This window comes from Drosophila subpulchrella, chromosome 3L, assembly GCF_014743375.2.
Source record: "Drosophila subpulchrella strain 33 F10 #4 breed RU33 chromosome 3L, RU_Dsub_v1.1 Primary Assembly, whole genome shotgun sequence".
NCBI classification, from domain to species: Eukaryota; Metazoa; Arthropoda; class Insecta; order Diptera; family Drosophilidae; genus Drosophila; species Drosophila subpulchrella.
The window spans coordinates 13,592,691-13,609,795 of record NC_050612.1 but is presented as its reverse complement, the minus strand read 5'-3'; the positions used below and the strand labels follow the sequence as shown (position 1 = coordinate 13,609,795).

The 17,105-nt window shown below is 41.1% G+C and overlaps 7 protein-coding genes across 7 annotated transcripts; 5 read left to right on the top strand and 2 right to left on the bottom strand.

The window, feature by feature from the left end:
- On the top strand, positions 1-412 carry LOC119555173. The gene is made up of 2 exons (XM_037866424.1): positions 1-15; positions 83-412. Exons 1-2 carry the CDS (start codon positions 4-6, stop codon positions 410-412), a joined length of 342 nt encoding a protein of 113 aa, XP_037722352.1. The 5' UTR covers positions 1-3.
- A 518-nt stretch (positions 413-930) lies between these two features.
- Positions 931-1,594, bottom strand: LOC119553984 (cuticle protein 16.5). The gene is made up of 2 exons (XM_037864690.1): positions 1,530-1,594; positions 931-1,463 (listed from the first exon to the last, which is right to left on the bottom strand). Exons 1-2 carry the CDS (start codon positions 1,539-1,541, stop codon positions 1,011-1,013), a joined length of 465 nt encoding a protein of 154 aa, XP_037720618.1. The 5' UTR covers positions 1,542-1,594; the 3' UTR covers positions 931-1,010.
- Positions 1,595-2,200: 606 nt separating this feature from the next.
- LOC119553988 lies at positions 2,201-2,774 on the top strand. Its single transcript, XM_037864695.1, has 2 exons — positions 2,201-2,235; positions 2,294-2,774. Exons 1-2 carry the CDS (start codon positions 2,215-2,217, stop codon positions 2,642-2,644), a joined length of 372 nt encoding a protein of 123 aa, XP_037720623.1. The 5' UTR covers positions 2,201-2,214; the 3' UTR covers positions 2,645-2,774.
- A 148-nt stretch (positions 2,775-2,922) lies between these two features.
- On the top strand, positions 2,923-3,292 carry LOC119553991. The gene is made up of 2 exons (XM_037864698.1): positions 2,923-2,968; positions 3,017-3,292. Exons 1-2 carry the CDS (start codon positions 2,948-2,950, stop codon positions 3,230-3,232), a joined length of 237 nt encoding a protein of 78 aa, XP_037720626.1. The 5' UTR covers positions 2,923-2,947; the 3' UTR covers positions 3,233-3,292.
- A 763-nt stretch (positions 3,293-4,055) lies between these two features.
- On the bottom strand, positions 4,056-16,175 carry LOC119555323. The gene is made up of 5 exons (XM_037866651.1): positions 16,027-16,175; positions 7,438-7,604; positions 7,033-7,372; positions 5,689-6,051; positions 4,056-4,767 (listed from the first exon to the last, which is right to left on the bottom strand). Exons 2-5 carry the CDS (start codon positions 7,447-7,449, stop codon positions 4,112-4,114), a joined length of 1,371 nt encoding a protein of 456 aa, XP_037722579.1. The 5' UTR covers positions 7,450-7,604; positions 16,027-16,175; the 3' UTR covers positions 4,056-4,111.
- On the top strand, positions 5,485-6,117 carry LOC119553986 (larval/pupal cuticle protein H1C-like). The gene is made up of 2 exons (XM_037864693.1): positions 5,485-5,546; positions 5,630-6,117. The coding sequence occupies exons 1-2, from the start codon at positions 5,535-5,537 to the stop codon at positions 6,011-6,013; spliced, it is 396 nt and encodes a 131-aa protein (XP_037720621.1). The 5' UTR covers positions 5,485-5,534; the 3' UTR covers positions 6,014-6,117.
- LOC119553989 (uncharacterized histidine-rich protein DDB_G0274557) lies at positions 13,676-14,434 on the top strand. Its single transcript, XM_037864696.1, has 2 exons — positions 13,676-13,857; positions 13,927-14,434. Exons 1-2 carry the CDS (start codon positions 13,846-13,848, stop codon positions 14,266-14,268), a joined length of 354 nt encoding a protein of 117 aa, XP_037720624.1. The 5' UTR covers positions 13,676-13,845; the 3' UTR covers positions 14,269-14,434.
- Positions 16,176-17,105: the final 930 nt, after the last annotated feature.

Sequence of the window (17,105 nt, the reverse complement as noted above, 5' to 3'; positions counted from 1 at the left end):
AAGATGTTCAAAGTTGTGAGTTGCCATGGCGCATCTGATAATATCAAAAAGGAGTTACTAAAGCAATATTTATTTTCCCCAGGTATTCCTTTTGTGCGGACTGTTGGCTGCCCTGATCCAGGCTCGTCCTAGTTATCTGCCCAGCTATGAGCACGTGGAGTATGCCCCCAGTGTGGTGGGCTACGAGAGCTACGACCTGCCAGCCGCAGTTTCCCACCAGAGTTCCACGGTGGTGCACGAGAAGCGCCCCTACTGGCGCCCAATTGTGGACCACACTCCGCTCCTGAAGGCGGCCTATGCCCCGGCCACCTCCATCTCCTATGCTCCCCTGGGCTATGCGGGCAGCAGTGCGGGATGGTACGAGCCGGGAATCTGGGGAGGAGCCAGTTACCCCAGTATTTACCTAAAGTAGAGGAACCCTCCATAGAAAAATCCCCCCTGAAAATCTCATTCTGCGTTAATGCTAAGAATCACATTCTTTATTTTTTAAAAATGTTTCTTTTCTTCGATTTTGCAATAAATACAAGTTCAAGACAGGTTAAAAACTACAAACAACCACTGTATCATTTATACTTTATAACATTTTAAAGATTGATAAATATTTTAATAAGCCTAATAATCAGTTGATCAGAGCTTGGTTAAATTCAAATTTAAAATATTTATTTAGTTCATCATAAAAATCCCTTGAGCCTATCTACTTTCAAAAATTATACAAATTGTGAAAAAAGACAAGACTTTAAAAGATTATGGTTATTATTATGGCTAAATGATCAAATCAAGAACTATCTCGGAAAAACGGGGCGAAATGTTTAGTATTTTAAAAATATGATCACTAATGCTTTAAACTTCTTATCCATCAATAGGTATTTTTCAAAGCCTTTCAATAGAATCCCTTGATATTTGAAAACACAGTAATTGTTTGGTATTCACATATTAGTTTATTTTTTCGGTTTCGGTTTTTTAAGTATATTAAACCAGGCACAGTTCAAAATCTTTCGTTCCTAACCAAATTACCAGGCGCTGGCGGCATAGGTCAGGGGGGCGTGGTGCAGCAGGGGCGCAGGGGCGGCGTAGGAGAGGGGCGCGGAGTAGGCCACGGGCGCCGAGTAGCTCAGGGGGCCGGAGTACGAGGAGTAGGCCACCGGGGCGGAGTAGGCCAGGGGAGCAGAGTAGGCGACGGGAGCCACGGTCTTGACAATGGGAGCGGCAGCCACCACGGGGGCGGAGTGAACAGCGGTGGTCCTGACCACGGGGGCAACCACATCCTCCACCACGGGGGTGCTGTGAACCTGGGTCAGGCTCTGGTGGGAAACGGCAGTGGGCACGCTCTTCACCACAGCTCCAACCTTGGCCAGAACGGGCTCCTGGACGACGGTGGTGGCAGGAGCACTGTAGACCAGAGGAGCAGCGGCCAGGTGACCGGGCTTGGCGGCAGCCACGGCCAGAAGAGCAGCAAGAACGAACTGAAGAAGATCAGAATGAGAGTTAGTAATCCAATCCTATCGATCCAATCCTATCAAGATCCTTACCAATTTGAACATGTTGATGGAGATTTGGTTGAGGATTCTTCGACTGGTGTCGCTGCAAAGGGAGACAGACTTCGAATGTGTTGAGCTGAGGGACTGTCAACGTCTTTTATACTTGAACTTCACTTTCGTGGCTCCCACACACACTCACGCACATTGTCCATTGAGGCGGATACAATGAGCCATAAGTCGAACGTGCCTGAACGGATTCTGGCCGCTTGTCCCGGGTCTTGGCCATAAACCAGATTATTATTCGTGGCCAATTTCTGTTTGGCTCGACTTCTCCATCTCCTCTCCTACCCCATATTACTTCACTTATTTTCGGCCTCGCACTTGTTTGCCATACCCACTCTTGGTTTCATTTCACAACGCAGAGATCATTAGTCGCACGTACTCACCTGAGGTTCGATTTCTGGTTAGGAAGGGAGAACCCAGGTTCCTAAATTACTTCTTATTGCGAGCCAATCGAAACCCGCTTCCGACTGAAGTCAAGGCCAGTCATCCTATGACAAAAAAAAATACTTTCGTTTCGCAGAAGCTTTTACTTTGATTCTACAAATAAACAATGCATTGTGCTAGGTAAACAGAGTTCTAGAAGAACAGACTTTGCTAACAAAATAGATAGTCGCTATATAAGTGAAGATACTTGGGATGCATATAATAGAACTGAAATCAACACTCGATTGAAATGGATGTCGTCTTCAAAGTGGTTAGATAAAATCATACATAAGAATGAAAAGTTCTGTAAATTTATACCCTTTCTACAGATGATTATATGCCTTTGCGGTCAATATGCTTTTGGATACGATCAGAAGGCAATGGGAATTGCCAAAAGAAACTCTAACTTTACGGCGATGTCATTTTCCAATTGGGTCTTCTTGAGTGGAACCTATGACTCTGCAACAAATCAGGATCAAATTGTAAATCTGACAACCCCCGTTCCTATATCGATTCCATTGACAACCAAAACACGAACGAATTTGAGCGGAAGTGAGGACCCCCCACCAAAGCAGGACAATGTTGGAAATCTCACTACTTCCATACCTGTTTCAATTACTTCGTCAAACCAAACCCAAACGAATTCTTCTTTATTTGTATTTCACCCAACTAAAATCTAGATTTCTTCGAATCTCTTTCGCAAAGTGTTCCTTGTTTATTTATCGAAATAATTCGAAATAAAATCACTGACTTTACATGGTACCATAAAAACTTTTGTTGAAAATCAGTAAGTAAACCTGACCACTAAGGTATAGATTTTCGTCAACCAACCCGTGTCTGTGTTTATTTTTCCTAATAAGTCATGACTGCACCTGTGCATCAAGAACACGCGTCCCTAGAACTTAGGAAACTGTTCTATAAAAGCGGGTAGTCTCGACAACGCAGCAGTTATTGCATTTGAGCCGCCTTTGCAAGCACTAAAAATGGATTTTCTAATGAAAGCGGTAAGAGTAGATGAAAGATCTTCTGGGAACTACTTAATTGCTTTGCAGATTTTGTTTTTCCTTTTCCTATCTTACCACTGCACCAGCGGATATGTTGCCCATCATCACGAGATAGTCAGAAGGGGTGTAAATTTAACCGAGGTGGATCACGGATTGGGGGGAGCATTGACTATGCTCTTCAGCCCCCTTGCGAATTTAGCTGCCCGGGCCAATATTGAAATACCCGTGATATCAAACTTTCGCAGCAAAGATGGGAGCAGATGAACTATTTTAGTATTTTAAGAAAATTAAATGTTTGATTAAATAAATTTTAACGTTCCTTTACTTTTATAATAATCCATTTGGAGCAATAGTATTACGGATTTGCCTTGGCATCTTAAAAAAAATATTTCTAAGGCAAAGGCGAGTTCACTGGCCGGAAAGGTTGGCAATTTCCAGGCCAGCTGGATGCCACTGCTGTCACCTAACCAATTCTCACCCACATTTGAGGCATTTTCCCGACATGTGTATGTCCAATATTTACCCAGAGGAAAACAGGTGCAGCAGGAAGAAAGTACGTGACAGAGGGCAACGAACTAGGACACATTTAGAAACGAAAACAAGTTAATACCAAGTCCACACCGAAGGATGTCAACTGTAAGCCCAAAGTGACGAGAAAAATGCCTAGACTTGAATTTGCTTTTGCTAATTTACAGTACAGCATTAAAGAAGCCTTGCATTAAATATATTTAATATATATTAAAGGTAAAATCCATTCCGATTTTTTTAAAACTACCAAACAATAGTAGTAAAACTTCTGAAAAATAAAAAAAATTACCAAAAAAATAGTTAAGCTACAATAAAATGGTAACTCTACTATGAAAATGGTAAAGATTACTTTAAAAATAAAATATTAATATTACTATAAACTAGTAACACTATATAAAATTAGTAAAGCTACCAAAAAATATTGGTCAATTTTACCAAAGGTTTTTTTTGTGTAGGAAAGTAAGCAACTTCAATTAAATAGGCAAATGCACGATTTCAAGGCAAAACATTTATTTATTTAAAATTCGTATCACATGACCGTCCAGCGATGCAAACGCATCCTGGTCACCTGGCAGAGGTTGGAAGCGGAGGAGTGGGGATCGGACTGAAGCTGATTTACCACACACCAGTGGCGGTGTAGGTCAGCGGCGAGGAGGCGGCCACATGGGAGTAGGATGTGGCCAGAACGGGAGCAGCAGCGGCATAGGAGGTGTGGACGACTGGAGCAGGAGCTGCATAGCTGGCGTGGACAACTGGAGCAGGAGCAGCGTAGGAGGTGTGCACCACAGGAGCAGCAGCATAGGAGGAGTGGACCACTGGAGCGGCAGCAGCATAGCTGACCACCGGAGTGGACTTCACCACTGGGGCCACGATGTCCTCCACCACATGCGAGTGGCTGTGCACCACCGACTGGCTCTGGTGGCTCACGGAGGTGGGCACACTCTTGACCACGGATCCCACATTGGCCAAGACATTCTCCTGGACGATGGTCGTGGCAGCTGGGGCGGCATAGACCAGCGGGGAGGACTCCAACAGGTGACCGGGACGGGCAACGGCTACGGCGAGCAGAGCAGACAATACCACCAACTTGAACATTTTCGGTAAATGGGTTAGGTCTGTATTGACTGATTGGACTGCGAGTGATCGGTTTGAGTTTCTTGCGAGAACTGCTGCTGATTGCCGGGCTGCAGTAATCTTTTTATACAGCAGCCATTTGGCTTTGACCTTGCGATCCGTCACAATTCGAGCCGAAATTAAACCCATATCAGATTCTGGCCGACGATCAATAAGCAATTTGCGTCGGTGGACGGCTCAGTGAAGACAATTGCTCTACGTGTTTGAGTACACAGAAAAATAGTGTTGTTTATAATATCGGTTAACAAAATATATGTCTAGAAATAGTAAACTGATTTACAACATTTTCTATAAGTAAACTTTAAAACATAAACATATTTTGAACGCCTATGATAAGATTTTAAAAAAGATCTTAAAAATTATAACATTTTAAATTAATAAGATTTAAAACTGAAATAAATAAAAATACCTTTTATAATAACATTTCAGTGTGCAGATTTCTTGTAAAATTAAAAATCATCAAAGCAAATAGGTATCACCAATATTTTTTCCGTGTAAAATGGATTCGAATCGAAACTGCCATTAGAGACTGTGATTCCTCGGCAACTGCATTACTTGCATTTTGGGGGCGAGAGTCAGGGTCAACTTGCAGTGCGTGAGCTTTCGGGTTTTGTACCTGTGGCTCTGGGATTTCGGGTCTTGGAGTGACCAATTGCAAGTCTCATGTTTTATTGTCCCAGCGAGGGCAGATTTATTCAACTCATTTGGTTTTGACTGCCCTCTGCTCGGCTCGTAAATGCTTTAATTAAACCACTCTTTTTCGCTTTGCAGCTGCGTCGGAGCGGCGATGAACAATATTTTTTGGAACATTGTATATAAGCCAGCAATTTTGGTTTTCAAATTATCAGTCAACTTCGTTCGCTTCAGCAGCACAACACAGACCAAGAAACAAAAATCCTTAAACATGTTCAAATTGGTAAGTTTACTGATACAGTGGATATTAAATATATCATTATATCAAATCTTATATCTAACATTCATCTATTTTTCATCCCACAGGTGGTGTTGTCTGCTCTCCTCGCCGTAGCTGTCGCTCGTCCCGGTCATCTTTATGAGACTCCTTTGGTCTATGCCGCTCCAGCTGCGACGACCATCGTCCAGGAGAACGTCTTGGCCAATGTGGGATCCGTGGTCAAGAGTGTGCCCACCTCCGTGAGCCACCAGAGCCAGTCGGTGGTGCACAGCCACTCGCATGTGGTGGAGGACATCGTGGCCCCGGTGGTGAAGTCCACTCCGGTGGTCAGCTATGCCGCTGCTGCTCCAGTGGTGCACACCTCCTATGCTGCTGCTCCCGTTGTCCACACCTCCTATGCCGCTGCTGCCCCAGTGGTGCACACTTCCTACGCCGCTGCCTCTCCCGTCGTCTACCATTCCAGCTGGTAATCGGCAGAACTGGACCTTTGGGGGCTCACTCGAGCGATCTGGATGGTTAGAAAATAGCGATTCCTATTGTATATAAACGAGTTTAATTGCGAGTAAAATGTGAATGTTAAAAAAACTTATATGTGTTTATTCTAGACTATTTTGAAGGGTGTTCTAAGGCAACAGCGGAAATTATCTAATAAAGATTCTATTTATTAGGATTTAAAACTAAATATTTTGGTCTTTAAAAAACGTGATTCTAAACATAATGATCAATAAAATAAATTGTTTATCCAAAACATAATAATATAATGTGTTGAATAGTTAGATTTACTTATGGTTATAATTGATAATTATCAAGCAATTTTTCATTTTACTCAATCACCATGTAAACTATAATAACTATAGGACTCTACTAATAGGGCTCAAAATGAGACCGAGCCGTTGGTCTGAATAAGAGTTATTAAATAATAAGATTTGGTCTTCAAACAGTACCACATGATCTTTAAAGAAGACCATATGACACACATGACAAAATGGTTGAAAAAAATGGATTATTAAATATTTTGCAAGTATAACAAATTTAAAATTTTTATTTGAAATTTATTTTTTATTGAACTTCAGGGGAAATTTACGTAAACATGAGTGCTCGTACAAGTTTCCCCCGAGATTTCTGTGACCCCGATGCAGACATTTTTGTTTATCAAAAAAACTTTCAGCAATGTATCATCAAAAGGGGTTTAAGCCAACTCAATTTAGATTGATAAATAAGTCTTCGGACCATTATTAATATTTTCGTCTTTAGAGCTTAAATAGAACATTAATTACTGCCTGGTTATTTTAAGTATTTCCCCTATTAATAGAACACCACAGGATTGTTTTGAGCATGAAACTTGGATTTATTTACATCAGTCGAAATGTGGTGGAAGAAAAACAAAACAGCAGGGTGAAGACAATATGCGTGGGATCGGGGTGAGGATAAGCCACAGTTGCTAGCCCACGCAAAGCCATCCAGGACCTCCGGCTATAAGACACCATTTACCAGGATGGGGCCCAGCCATGACCAGACCAACCATGTCCGGCCCACGGAGACGAGAGGAGGGTCGTGTGGAGGGCGGGAGCCGCATAGGTTTTGATGATGGGGGCGGCATAGGTCTTCAGAACGGGGGCCACAATCGGCTGGATGATGTGGGCCGAGCTGTGGACCTGGCTGATACTCTGATGGGAGACGGCACTGGGAACGGTCTTGATGATGGCGCCCACCTTGGCCAGAGCCGGTTCATGGATGATAGCTGGGGCGGCATAACTATGGAGCAAGGGACCAGCCTCCAAATAACCCGGACGGGCAGTCACCACGGCAAGCAAAGCGAAGAACACCACCTTTAATAGGGATACAGAAATATTTATTATAGTATATAAAGTATTTATTCTATAACTTGACTTACCAACTTGTACATTTTGCTAATCCTTGCGATCCTGGTGCGCTAGCTATTAACTGAACTACTGAACTGTGGGTCTGTGTTGACGCCTCGCCGAATTGTGTTGTTAGCTCCAAATTTGCAGTGGCTTTTATACTGCCAAAATCCGAGCAGTGGCCCATGTGCAACCGAATCTTAAAATGCAGAAAATACAATAATAATAATTTTGTTGTTTTTTCCTCCTTCAAGCATCGTTAGGAAAAGCTGAAAAATAACGCCAACGGCAACGAGTGGCAGAGCTGCCAAAGTTTGCATGTGCTGCAGCTGATTCGCTTTGTCTTCGGCCAGCATTTTGGCCAACAACTCCCCGAAATGGCCAACTGACCGAGTGGCCACTGCCCACCAAAGACATCGTACCCCATTAGGTTGCAAAAAGCAGAAAAAAACAAAACCAGTCAAAATGTAATGTCTGTCTGGCTGGGTTGAGCTCGCGGACGTTGGGCTTTTGGCCCACTCGGGCAGTTGGCCAGCAGCCGCCACTTGCATCACTTCAGGCCCAGACAAGCGTCGCTAAAAATGTGGTTCACACTTGTCATTTTCCTCCTCGATTTTGACCGTGAAAATTTTCCGAGGCTGCAACACGCACAGCAGCCACATCGGGCGAAAAAAAAGAGAAAAACCCGCCCAAAGTAGCCCAAGTTCAATGCAAACGCACTTGCGTGTATCTGTCATGGCCGAAACATAACTGGCTCTAATGTGAGGGGGAGGGGGTCTGGGCCCAGGGGGATCTGCGTCTCCGGTTGACGGCTGTCTGCGGGCGGAGGAGGAAAAGAAGGCCATTGGTAATCGTCACCGGGTTGAGTTGCGTTGGGAAAGGAATGTGCGCAAACTCGCTGGCCAATTTGTTTGCCCATCACGTCGGCCCACGAACGCGAAACGAAATGAAAATTAATTTCTTCATATTTTTAGCAAGTTCCACAGGGCTTTTTTGTTTACTTCTTCGCACTTTCTGTCTATGGAGATGAGCAAATAAAAATTATTAACGGAACTTGGGTAAGTAATATCCAAGGAACTTTATTCAAATTTATTTAAAATAATAAATGGAAATATACGAAGTTAAAAGAAATTATTCATTAAAAAAGAAACAACTTTCTTTAGTTCTATAACAGAACAACATTTACTTTACCCATGGAGAAATATTAACTTCTAAGACCGTATATCCAAGCTAATTACTTTTGCTGTCTCAAATTTAAAATATGCAAGAGAAAAATATACACCAGTCAAATTAAGTAACGTTTTAAGAAAAAGAATACCAATTGCTATTATTACCTTGAGTTTTTCTTCTTAATATATTTTACGTTTACGAGAAACACGCCAATACCCAAAATTAACAAAGAACAAGGCACGATATGTGTATTAAAGTTTAGTAAAAGCATGCAAATATTTTTTGTAAATACAAAGTCGTTTCCCAAATTTATTAATATCCCAACCAAATAAATTGATTCAAAATTTCTCATTCCCATTTCGATTTATTGTATCGGTTATTTCTCTGGGCAGCACCAGCACTCCCTTCCTTTCTCCACCCCCTTTTTTCCGTTCGTATTTTTCAGGTTATGCTAATCTCGGCTTGCAATTGTCTGGCATAACAATGGCCAGCTCGACGGGCCAGGCGATAAAGCACCAGAAGGCACAGACCCAAGACAGTCGCAGCTACAGCCACATCCACATCCACTTCCCACATAGAACCGCACTCGGGACTGGTCTGGAGTTCCGCTTTGTGTAATAAGCAAACATCGATTGCGATTGCGCAGGCGCGCAGATCACACATAAGCTGGTCAACAGTGGTGGCGAATAAAAGGGGTAGGATAATATAAAAGAATTTTGATTTTAGATTTTTAAAAGCTTAAAGCATAATCATTCACTGCCCAAAAGTAACAAACACAACTGTACTTTCCATAGTGTTCAACTGGAGTTGTATTTGCCGCCGTTATGGTGATTTGTCAGCAATTTTTAGCATGATTAATGAATGTTTCAATCTGGCGACACATAGCCCCCTCCTCCAACCACCTCTTTTGTTAGCCGAAATTCTTGAGTGACTTTTAATAGATTTGAGTCTTTTTCTAGTGAATTCCTTGGCAATATCCGGGCTATGTTTTTTGCCAAACATGCTGTGCCCCAACATCTGTGGTAGATATCTCTCATTGGATCTCGAGTGGTACTGCTCTGGGGGTAATGTACGCCTTATGGCCAGCAGGCAAGTGACATTTCTGTCGCTGTTTTGGTTTTTTTTTTTTACTTCTTTTCTGTTTCTGCCAGTGCATTGCATAACACTGGACACAAGAGCACTAACCACATTAAGAAATTGCCAGGCAATTATCATGCGGGGAACCAGTTCCCCGGGCAAACTCCGTTGCGATCGCCCCTTATCGCCACCGTTTAGCACCAAACTCAATTTCGCTTTTAATTAGAGACATTCGAGCTGATCTCAGTATAAGCGTAATGAACAACAATTAAGCCGCGCTTAAAGATCAATTACTGGGGGTAAAAAAAATCTTGTTGACAGTCATTTTTAAACGTCATTACTTTTCTGTGTGGTTCTTGCCGTAATTACCTCTATCTATACAGTGTTTCCGAGTCTTTCAATATTAACTTCTGATCTGCCATTGTGCCTTTGTGATTTGTATACAGGTAATTGGCTGGAAGGTCGGTACAAATCAGACGGAAGAATATGAGCAACGTTTGATGTGATGTAAATAATGTAGGGAGTTCATAAATGAGGAAGTTGTTAAGGAAAATGAATTGGAAAAATTAGCCAACAAATTGAAAGCAAGTTAAATATTTTGTAAACAAAAAAGTTTAAGATCAAGTAATGAATTAACAGATCAATCAAATTCAAATTATAATCATGATTATAATAACAGATTTCTTAAATTGATTAATATTATAATGTCAGAACAATAAAACCTCTTGCAAGTTCGTGCGTTCTATACAGTTTAATTTACATAATAATAAAAATGTCAATTGTTTTATATATGGTTCGAAAATAAAAAGCCTCCCATGGTTTTTGAACAAGACTAGTCAGCCTACCTTTCAGCCGCCTACTAATGTAATTCAAAACTAAACCCATTAACTTATCCATAAACTTTAAGCACAAAGGCATTCGGCTGGCAACCCAAACACTTCGCAAGACTCAAAATTAGTTGACCATTATGTTACGTGAAATTGAATATTTTCGCGGGCTGGGGCTAGAAAAGAGCGTTGTTGGCCAGGCCCAATCTGTTGGATATTTGTAGCTGCATAGTTGCCAAACACTCCCGGCCACAAGCACAAATGATCCGACCTGTCCTGTTGGCACAGTTCACTCAGGTGTCAGACCTCTGGACACTCAGAAACTTGGATATAGACTCCATAGAGTCGGATAATCTGGCCAGAAGGAGCGTTACCATTACGCAAATGGCAACCAGTAAGAAATGTGCTGCAGCTGCGGCAAGTAGAGCGGCATATAAAATTCATTTTCATTTGGCCCCCCAAGTAATTACGTTCGAGCTGCTTATATATATATAGTATACCTGCTGCCTGCTGCCACTATGGCGGATACTCAACGAACTTCCAGCAGGTGGCCAAGCGACCAATTGGCCATTGGCCACTCGCTAAGGTCAGATGTGTCCATCAATTGAATTCTCGGCACAGAATTGAAAATGCTGCGTCAGCGGATGCCTGACTTGGTTCGCAGCTTAATTGCACTAACATTGAAAATAACTCGAGATTCCGAGCCAAAGATAATGCGGATCGGGGCTCCCACTAACCCACTGAACTGAATCGAACTTTTTGGGTGGAGTGTGCTGCTTGCAACACTCGAGTCACTCGCTGCAACCCGTTTATGCCGCAGATGCAGTGCTTCCTGGTCGCGATAAGCCAAGCAATTGAATTCATTTTGGACCCCACTTTTTCCATTTTTTTTTTGGGAGTGCTGACCAGGGACCCCAGCGAATTGTTGTGTAAATATTTATCCCGCTAAATGCAAATCATGATTAATTTACGAGACCCCCGGACACCCGAGACTTCCCTCGTAGGCTGACATTTCAGCACTTGCCGTCCGTGTTGGCTGTCAAAATACCAAACGACATTCTAATGAGCTCGTGCTCTCGGCTCAAGTGTTCTAGTTCGCCATGGATTGAAGCTGAATCCGCTGCCGTTCGTGAACTTTTCGAGGAGATGAGATGACAGGGCGCAAATGGAAGCCTTAAATATCACAATCGATGGCAGACAGAAGCAAAGCGCAGCAACTGCAGTCAAGATAATAGCACTCAAGATGAGCTCCAAGTTCGATTCGGCTGATTTTTATAGCTTAAGTGTACAAGAGAGGAGTCTCTGCAAAAAGACTTGTTTTATGAAAATTTTAAGTAACCATATAAGTAGTCCCCCCTTTCAAAGTAGTTCATCTTCGTATGTTAAGACAGTTTGTAATAAAAATGTATTATTTCCATCTAGTTTAATAAATTTTATAATTATCTTAAAACTTATGAGGAATTAATTCAAATTTGTCTAAGCTATTTGTCTTATTGTTGTCTAACTCGTAGTCCCTATAAGTCTAAAAAGCTTTATTAGCCATAAAGAGTAAAATTGCTCGGAATATTCATAACTATAACTTTATAAGTGGCTCCTTAAAGATCCACTGTGTATTCACGAGATAACTTTGCAGAAAAACTTGTAAATAATATTTAAAGGTTAATAAAAAAAGTGTTATATTTTCTAAAAATATCACCGTATAGAACAAGTTTTTAAAGCTATTATTTCGATTGCAACTGTAGGTACATGGCGACAGCAGTGTCTAGATCTTGATTCTCACACACTCAACAAAAAAGCTAGTTCTTTTAAAGCACATTCACAGACCTAGAGATAACATAGACGTAGACGTAGTTAACTAATTTCCACGATAAAAAAAATTGCAACAATTAAATTGGCAAGTGTGAATTTCCGCTGACCAAGAAACCAAAACAGAGGAGGTCGAAAAAACAAAAATGCGATGCTGTAAAACCAACAGCAATTCGCGGGCCAAAAACTGCTGGTAGTCAAGGTCGCAGCGGGGCAAATGTAACACTGGCATAAATTATGCTACTTACTATGACTACATAGATACAAAAGTAAATACAAAGACAATTTGCAACTGCTGTTGGTCTAACGGTACGAGCGAATTGCAAGCGCAAATTGCAATGAAGTTGCAGCAGCAACAACTGCAACTACAATTACCAGTGCCAATTGCAGCAGAGGAACATCGAGAACAGAACGGCGACAATCGCTGGGATATTATAGAATTATATGTAAGACTTGCCAAGAGATACAAAAAAGCAGCGACAACCTTAAGATAAGCTTTCTGAATGAACACATAGGCAGTTGCTCTTCAATTAATTATGGTACATCAGCAATGGGAAAAAGTTGGGAAAGAGGTTAAAACAAGTCAACAAAATCTGAACCCATGAGAAGATACTCTAATTAGTAGAGAAAATCATTACTTTAAAGTATCTATGTTTATAATTATCATCTGTCTGTTTATTAAATTTATGACTAGCACATTTATTACTGCAATAACATACGAAATAGGATAAACACCAAATTTTTAATATATATAATTTATAATCTATTCTGCTTCAACGATTTATATTTTACTTTAAGGTTTTATAGATATGTTTATAAATTTAAAAGAAAATGTTTTTAAGGATCGCTTAAAACCGAATGTTTAGAATACGTTTTTGGGTATGGATAGGTGTATAGTTATAAATCATAATATTTATATTACATTAAACAGCTGAGATCGGTTTGATTTTTTAGAAAAAAGAAATGATCTTTGCATATTGAAGGCTACAAATTATAGGTTCTGATAACTTGGCCTGTTTTTATTTTTCGCATCCTCTTCAGACTTATTTTAGAGCATCCCAATAGCCCCAATAAATGCAATGCCTGCCACCTCATTGAACCCAACCGTGGCAGAGTTCAGCGCTTGGGATTGTGAGGGGTCGATGGATAGAGCATCTCAGACACGAAGCGATGGCTGCGGGTAAACAATGCGGCGCTTGACAAAACGCTCTGCGAAAAAAGTGCAGACAACGCAAAAACAACAATTGAAATGAAAACGAAACGAGCTGCAATTACAGCGGCAGCAACTTCAGGCTGCAGACTATAGACTGCAGACTGCAGACTGCAAACTGCGGATGCAAACGCAAAGTTCCACAACATTGAAGCCTCTCAGTGGCGGCGGCGGCGGATATGGCAACGAGAGCATCTGCATCTGCAACGGAATCCGCAGCTGTTGCTGGTGGCCAAATGGCTAGGTGGCAAGTGAATAAAAGCCACCTCCACTCCATTGAGTGGCATCAGTTGCAAGCAGCGAGCCACCGAGACTAATCAGCAAGGATAAGGACAAGCCACCCCCACAACATGATGAAACTGGTAAGGATATCGAGGATTTACCTGTAACCCCGAATCGGTCTAAGGATATTCCCGAAAACAAACCCATAGGTACTCTCGTTACTCTCCATCTGCGCCTTGGCGGCAGCTCGTCCTGGTTACCTACACGGCCACCACCACCACTATCCGGAGATTCCGTACTATCCGCACCACCACCATGTGGAGCCACTGCACTACCACCTGCCCGCCGTTTCCCATCAGAGCTCCACGGTGGTGCACAGTGTGCCGCACCACATCATCAAGCCGGTGCTGCTACCCACCGTGGTGAAGACCGTGGTCCATCCCCCCATCATTAAGGCCTACCATCCTGCGCCAATCCTCAAGGCCTACCACCCATACGATCCCTTCCATCTGCACCACCATCACGACTTCCACGATTACCACCTGCATTAAACGACGGTTGACGACGCTGATGACTGAGGATCGATAACGATAACTAAATGCCGATAACGACGACGGGAAGGATGCAACCTTTGTATGCTGTGTATGTTTGCGTGTCTCGATTGTTCATGTGTAAAGTCCAAAAGGAAGTTTCGCTGTAAGCTGCTGACTATGCTATTCCATCTATCTTAAATACTGTACATAAAAGATACAATATCTAAAAGTGATCTTTGATTTGGTTTTGGGGGTTATAGGCAAATACTGTTTTTAAATAAGGATCCACTAACAAAAATACATATATACAACGTCTGAAGGTCCTCGAAAGGATTTGGATTTTGAAATATGACTTATAAGGGATTAAAAAGAGAAGAGCACACCCATTAAATCAAAATCCTTTTTTATGGATGGATTTAAAATGTTCTGACGGTCTACTCAGCGATAGGCAGAACTTAAATATTAAATCAATTATCACAAATATGATTGTACAATTTATAATAACCGATTGCAATTAATCTGTTTCTTTTTAGCTGAGTATTCATTACTCGAAGTGAATCAAATGAGATCGGATCTATTTGTGGCGAAACCGCACGAAAATCGCTTCCCCATATCGAGGTGACATAATTAGTCTGCCATCGCAATTAACCGAAAAAACCATTCGATACATTCGAGGGGGTATGGGATGGCACATTTCCCATGGTGACAACACACGTTGCAACTACATGTGGCAACCAAATGCTTTTTCAGTGTTATGCAAATCAGTGCATAAGCAGATGATGAATGTCTATGCAAGCGGGACGGGGGGAATATCTATGGTATGTATTGGCCAAGAGAGGTGATAAATAGTTGCCGTTGCAAGCAATTTTCCATGGTGAACAGGGTCTGAAAATAAAACCAGAAGGGATCCAGATCCATTTCAAGTTCAAGTCTATTTGGCTTTTGCAATTGACTCGGCGTTTTGCATAAGCCAATGCAAATTGCCCGTGTAGTTTACCCACACTGAGCCCGGTGATATATTCGCATTCAGAATAAGCTTAATCGGCAAACATTGCCATAAAGCCAGTCAAATGGGATATTCAAACATTTAATGTGACATAAACATCAATTATAAATGGCCAATTTGCAATAAATATAAGCTGTGGGGTTGGGCAAAATCAGGGGTGTTTCAAAGGGGTCTTATATACTGAGGTTCCCCCTTGTGCGCCTTTGTTTACTACACAAATAACTGGATACTTCCTTGTTTGGTGCATTAAAATCAAATCAAAATCAATATCAATCAACTAGTAACCCTGAAAACTTTTCGCTTTTTGTTTTGGCCTGTCTTTTCATCGCCCAAAATTAGCCGCAAATCGGTTATGGTTTAAGCCAACTTTTCAGAGTGGTTCGCTGACCGGCAAACGAGGCAGCTGAAATAAAACAATAAATAAATAGATTCGGCAAGGTAACTGCGGTTTTTATATTATTTTTGAGGCACGTGATTCGGTAGCTCATTAAAGGTAAACAAACGAGCAAATAGCAAAGATGTGGAGATATAGATAAAAATGTGGGGTGTGATATTGGTTGGAAAACGATAGAATTGGGAACTTATACGTTGATAATATAATATTATAATATAACTACTTGATACATATTTTTAAACTTTTATTATATTGTATATTTCATTAAGATGAAATACTTAGATTACAGTAACTAACTTTTCAAAACATGTTTCTGTGACTTTAGAGAACATATATAAATATTATATTTAAGTTTATTTCTGAGTTTCTAACTCACCAAGTTTTGCAAATATTGGGATATTGATTTAGAAACAATTGGCTACCGAAAAAGTCATCCTTCGAGCAAGATTCCACCGATATTCAAATACATTTCCTGATCTACATGACGGCATTATAATAACTCACTGCCTGCGACAGCGATCATAAAACGTGTCTGATGTGCCAGTGTCGCAGTATTGCACAAGACAAAATCGCTTTGGAGACAATCTCTGTCGATTGGCCGAGCCCCGTGGCAAGTTGGCTGACCAACTGAACTACCAACTGCCCGCTGGCGTTATTGGCAAGTCACATTAATCAACGTTTCACCAAGTTGGGAACTTAATTTATGCAAGCCAAAAGTGCAAAGAGCAAGCCCCTCTTCCCCGCCAACTAAGCCGCTTCAGTTAATTCTTTTCTTGGGCTCACATTACATATTTTCCCCCTGACATGATTCTATTTATTTGTTTGCTTAATTGTGCGACGCATGCAACAGTGTCAAGTATACGCCGCATAGCCCCAAGTGAGATTGCAGGAAGGGGAGGCTGAGTTAGGGGGAGTCCACTTAGAACATGTCTCGCATTGCATAAATCATAAGGCGGCGAAATCGAATAGAATCGAATCAGATCGCTTTGAAGTGGCCAGTCAACTGGGGGAGAACGAGTTCACTGGGAGAAAAGTCTTTAAAATAGGGAGAGCTTTTTTTTAAAAAAATTTTGTTTAACAACTAAGTTACAGAAAATATTATATTCATTCTATTTTAAAATTATGGATTTTTATTAGAAACTTAACAAATATTTATACATTTTTTATAACAAATTTTTAAAATATTTATAATTATTTAATTTTGTTTTATCGACTGAACTCAAAATATATTTGTATCACTTCAACAAGAAAAAACGATTCGAGACTTTTAAAATTATGGTTAGAAATTCGGACATAAAGTTGAACGACAGTTTATATGATTTGATCCTAGAGGAGTCTATAAAAGAAATGAGAATAGATTATTCTTGAATCATGAAGTTCTTGAAATTGTACTTACTTATTTTTTCCGTGTATGTTACAAATGCATTATAATAATATATTTTTTTAATAGTATTT

Coding starts and splice junctions, on each gene's coding strand:
- LOC119553988 (XM_037864695.1), top strand. CDS start 2,215: ATGGATGTCGTCTTCAAAGTG. Junction 2,236..2,293: donor TGGATGTCGTCTTCAAAGTG/GTTAGATAAAAT, acceptor CCCTTTCTACAG/ATGATTATATGCCTTTGCGG.
- LOC119553991 (XM_037864698.1), top strand. CDS start 2,948: ATGGATTTTCTAATGAAAGCG. Junction 2,969..3,016: donor TGGATTTTCTAATGAAAGCG/GTAAGAGTAGAT, acceptor ATTGCTTTGCAG/ATTTTGTTTTTCCTTTTCCT.
- LOC119555323 (XM_037866651.1), bottom strand. Junction 6,052..7,032: donor TGGCTGGGCCCCATCCTGGT/AAATGGTGTCTT, acceptor CTAACCATCCAG/ATCGCTCGAGTGAGCCCCCA. Junction 4,768..5,688: donor GAGCGGCATAGACCAAAGGA/GTCTCATAAAGA, acceptor ATCGTCGGCCAG/AATCTGATATGGGTTTAATT.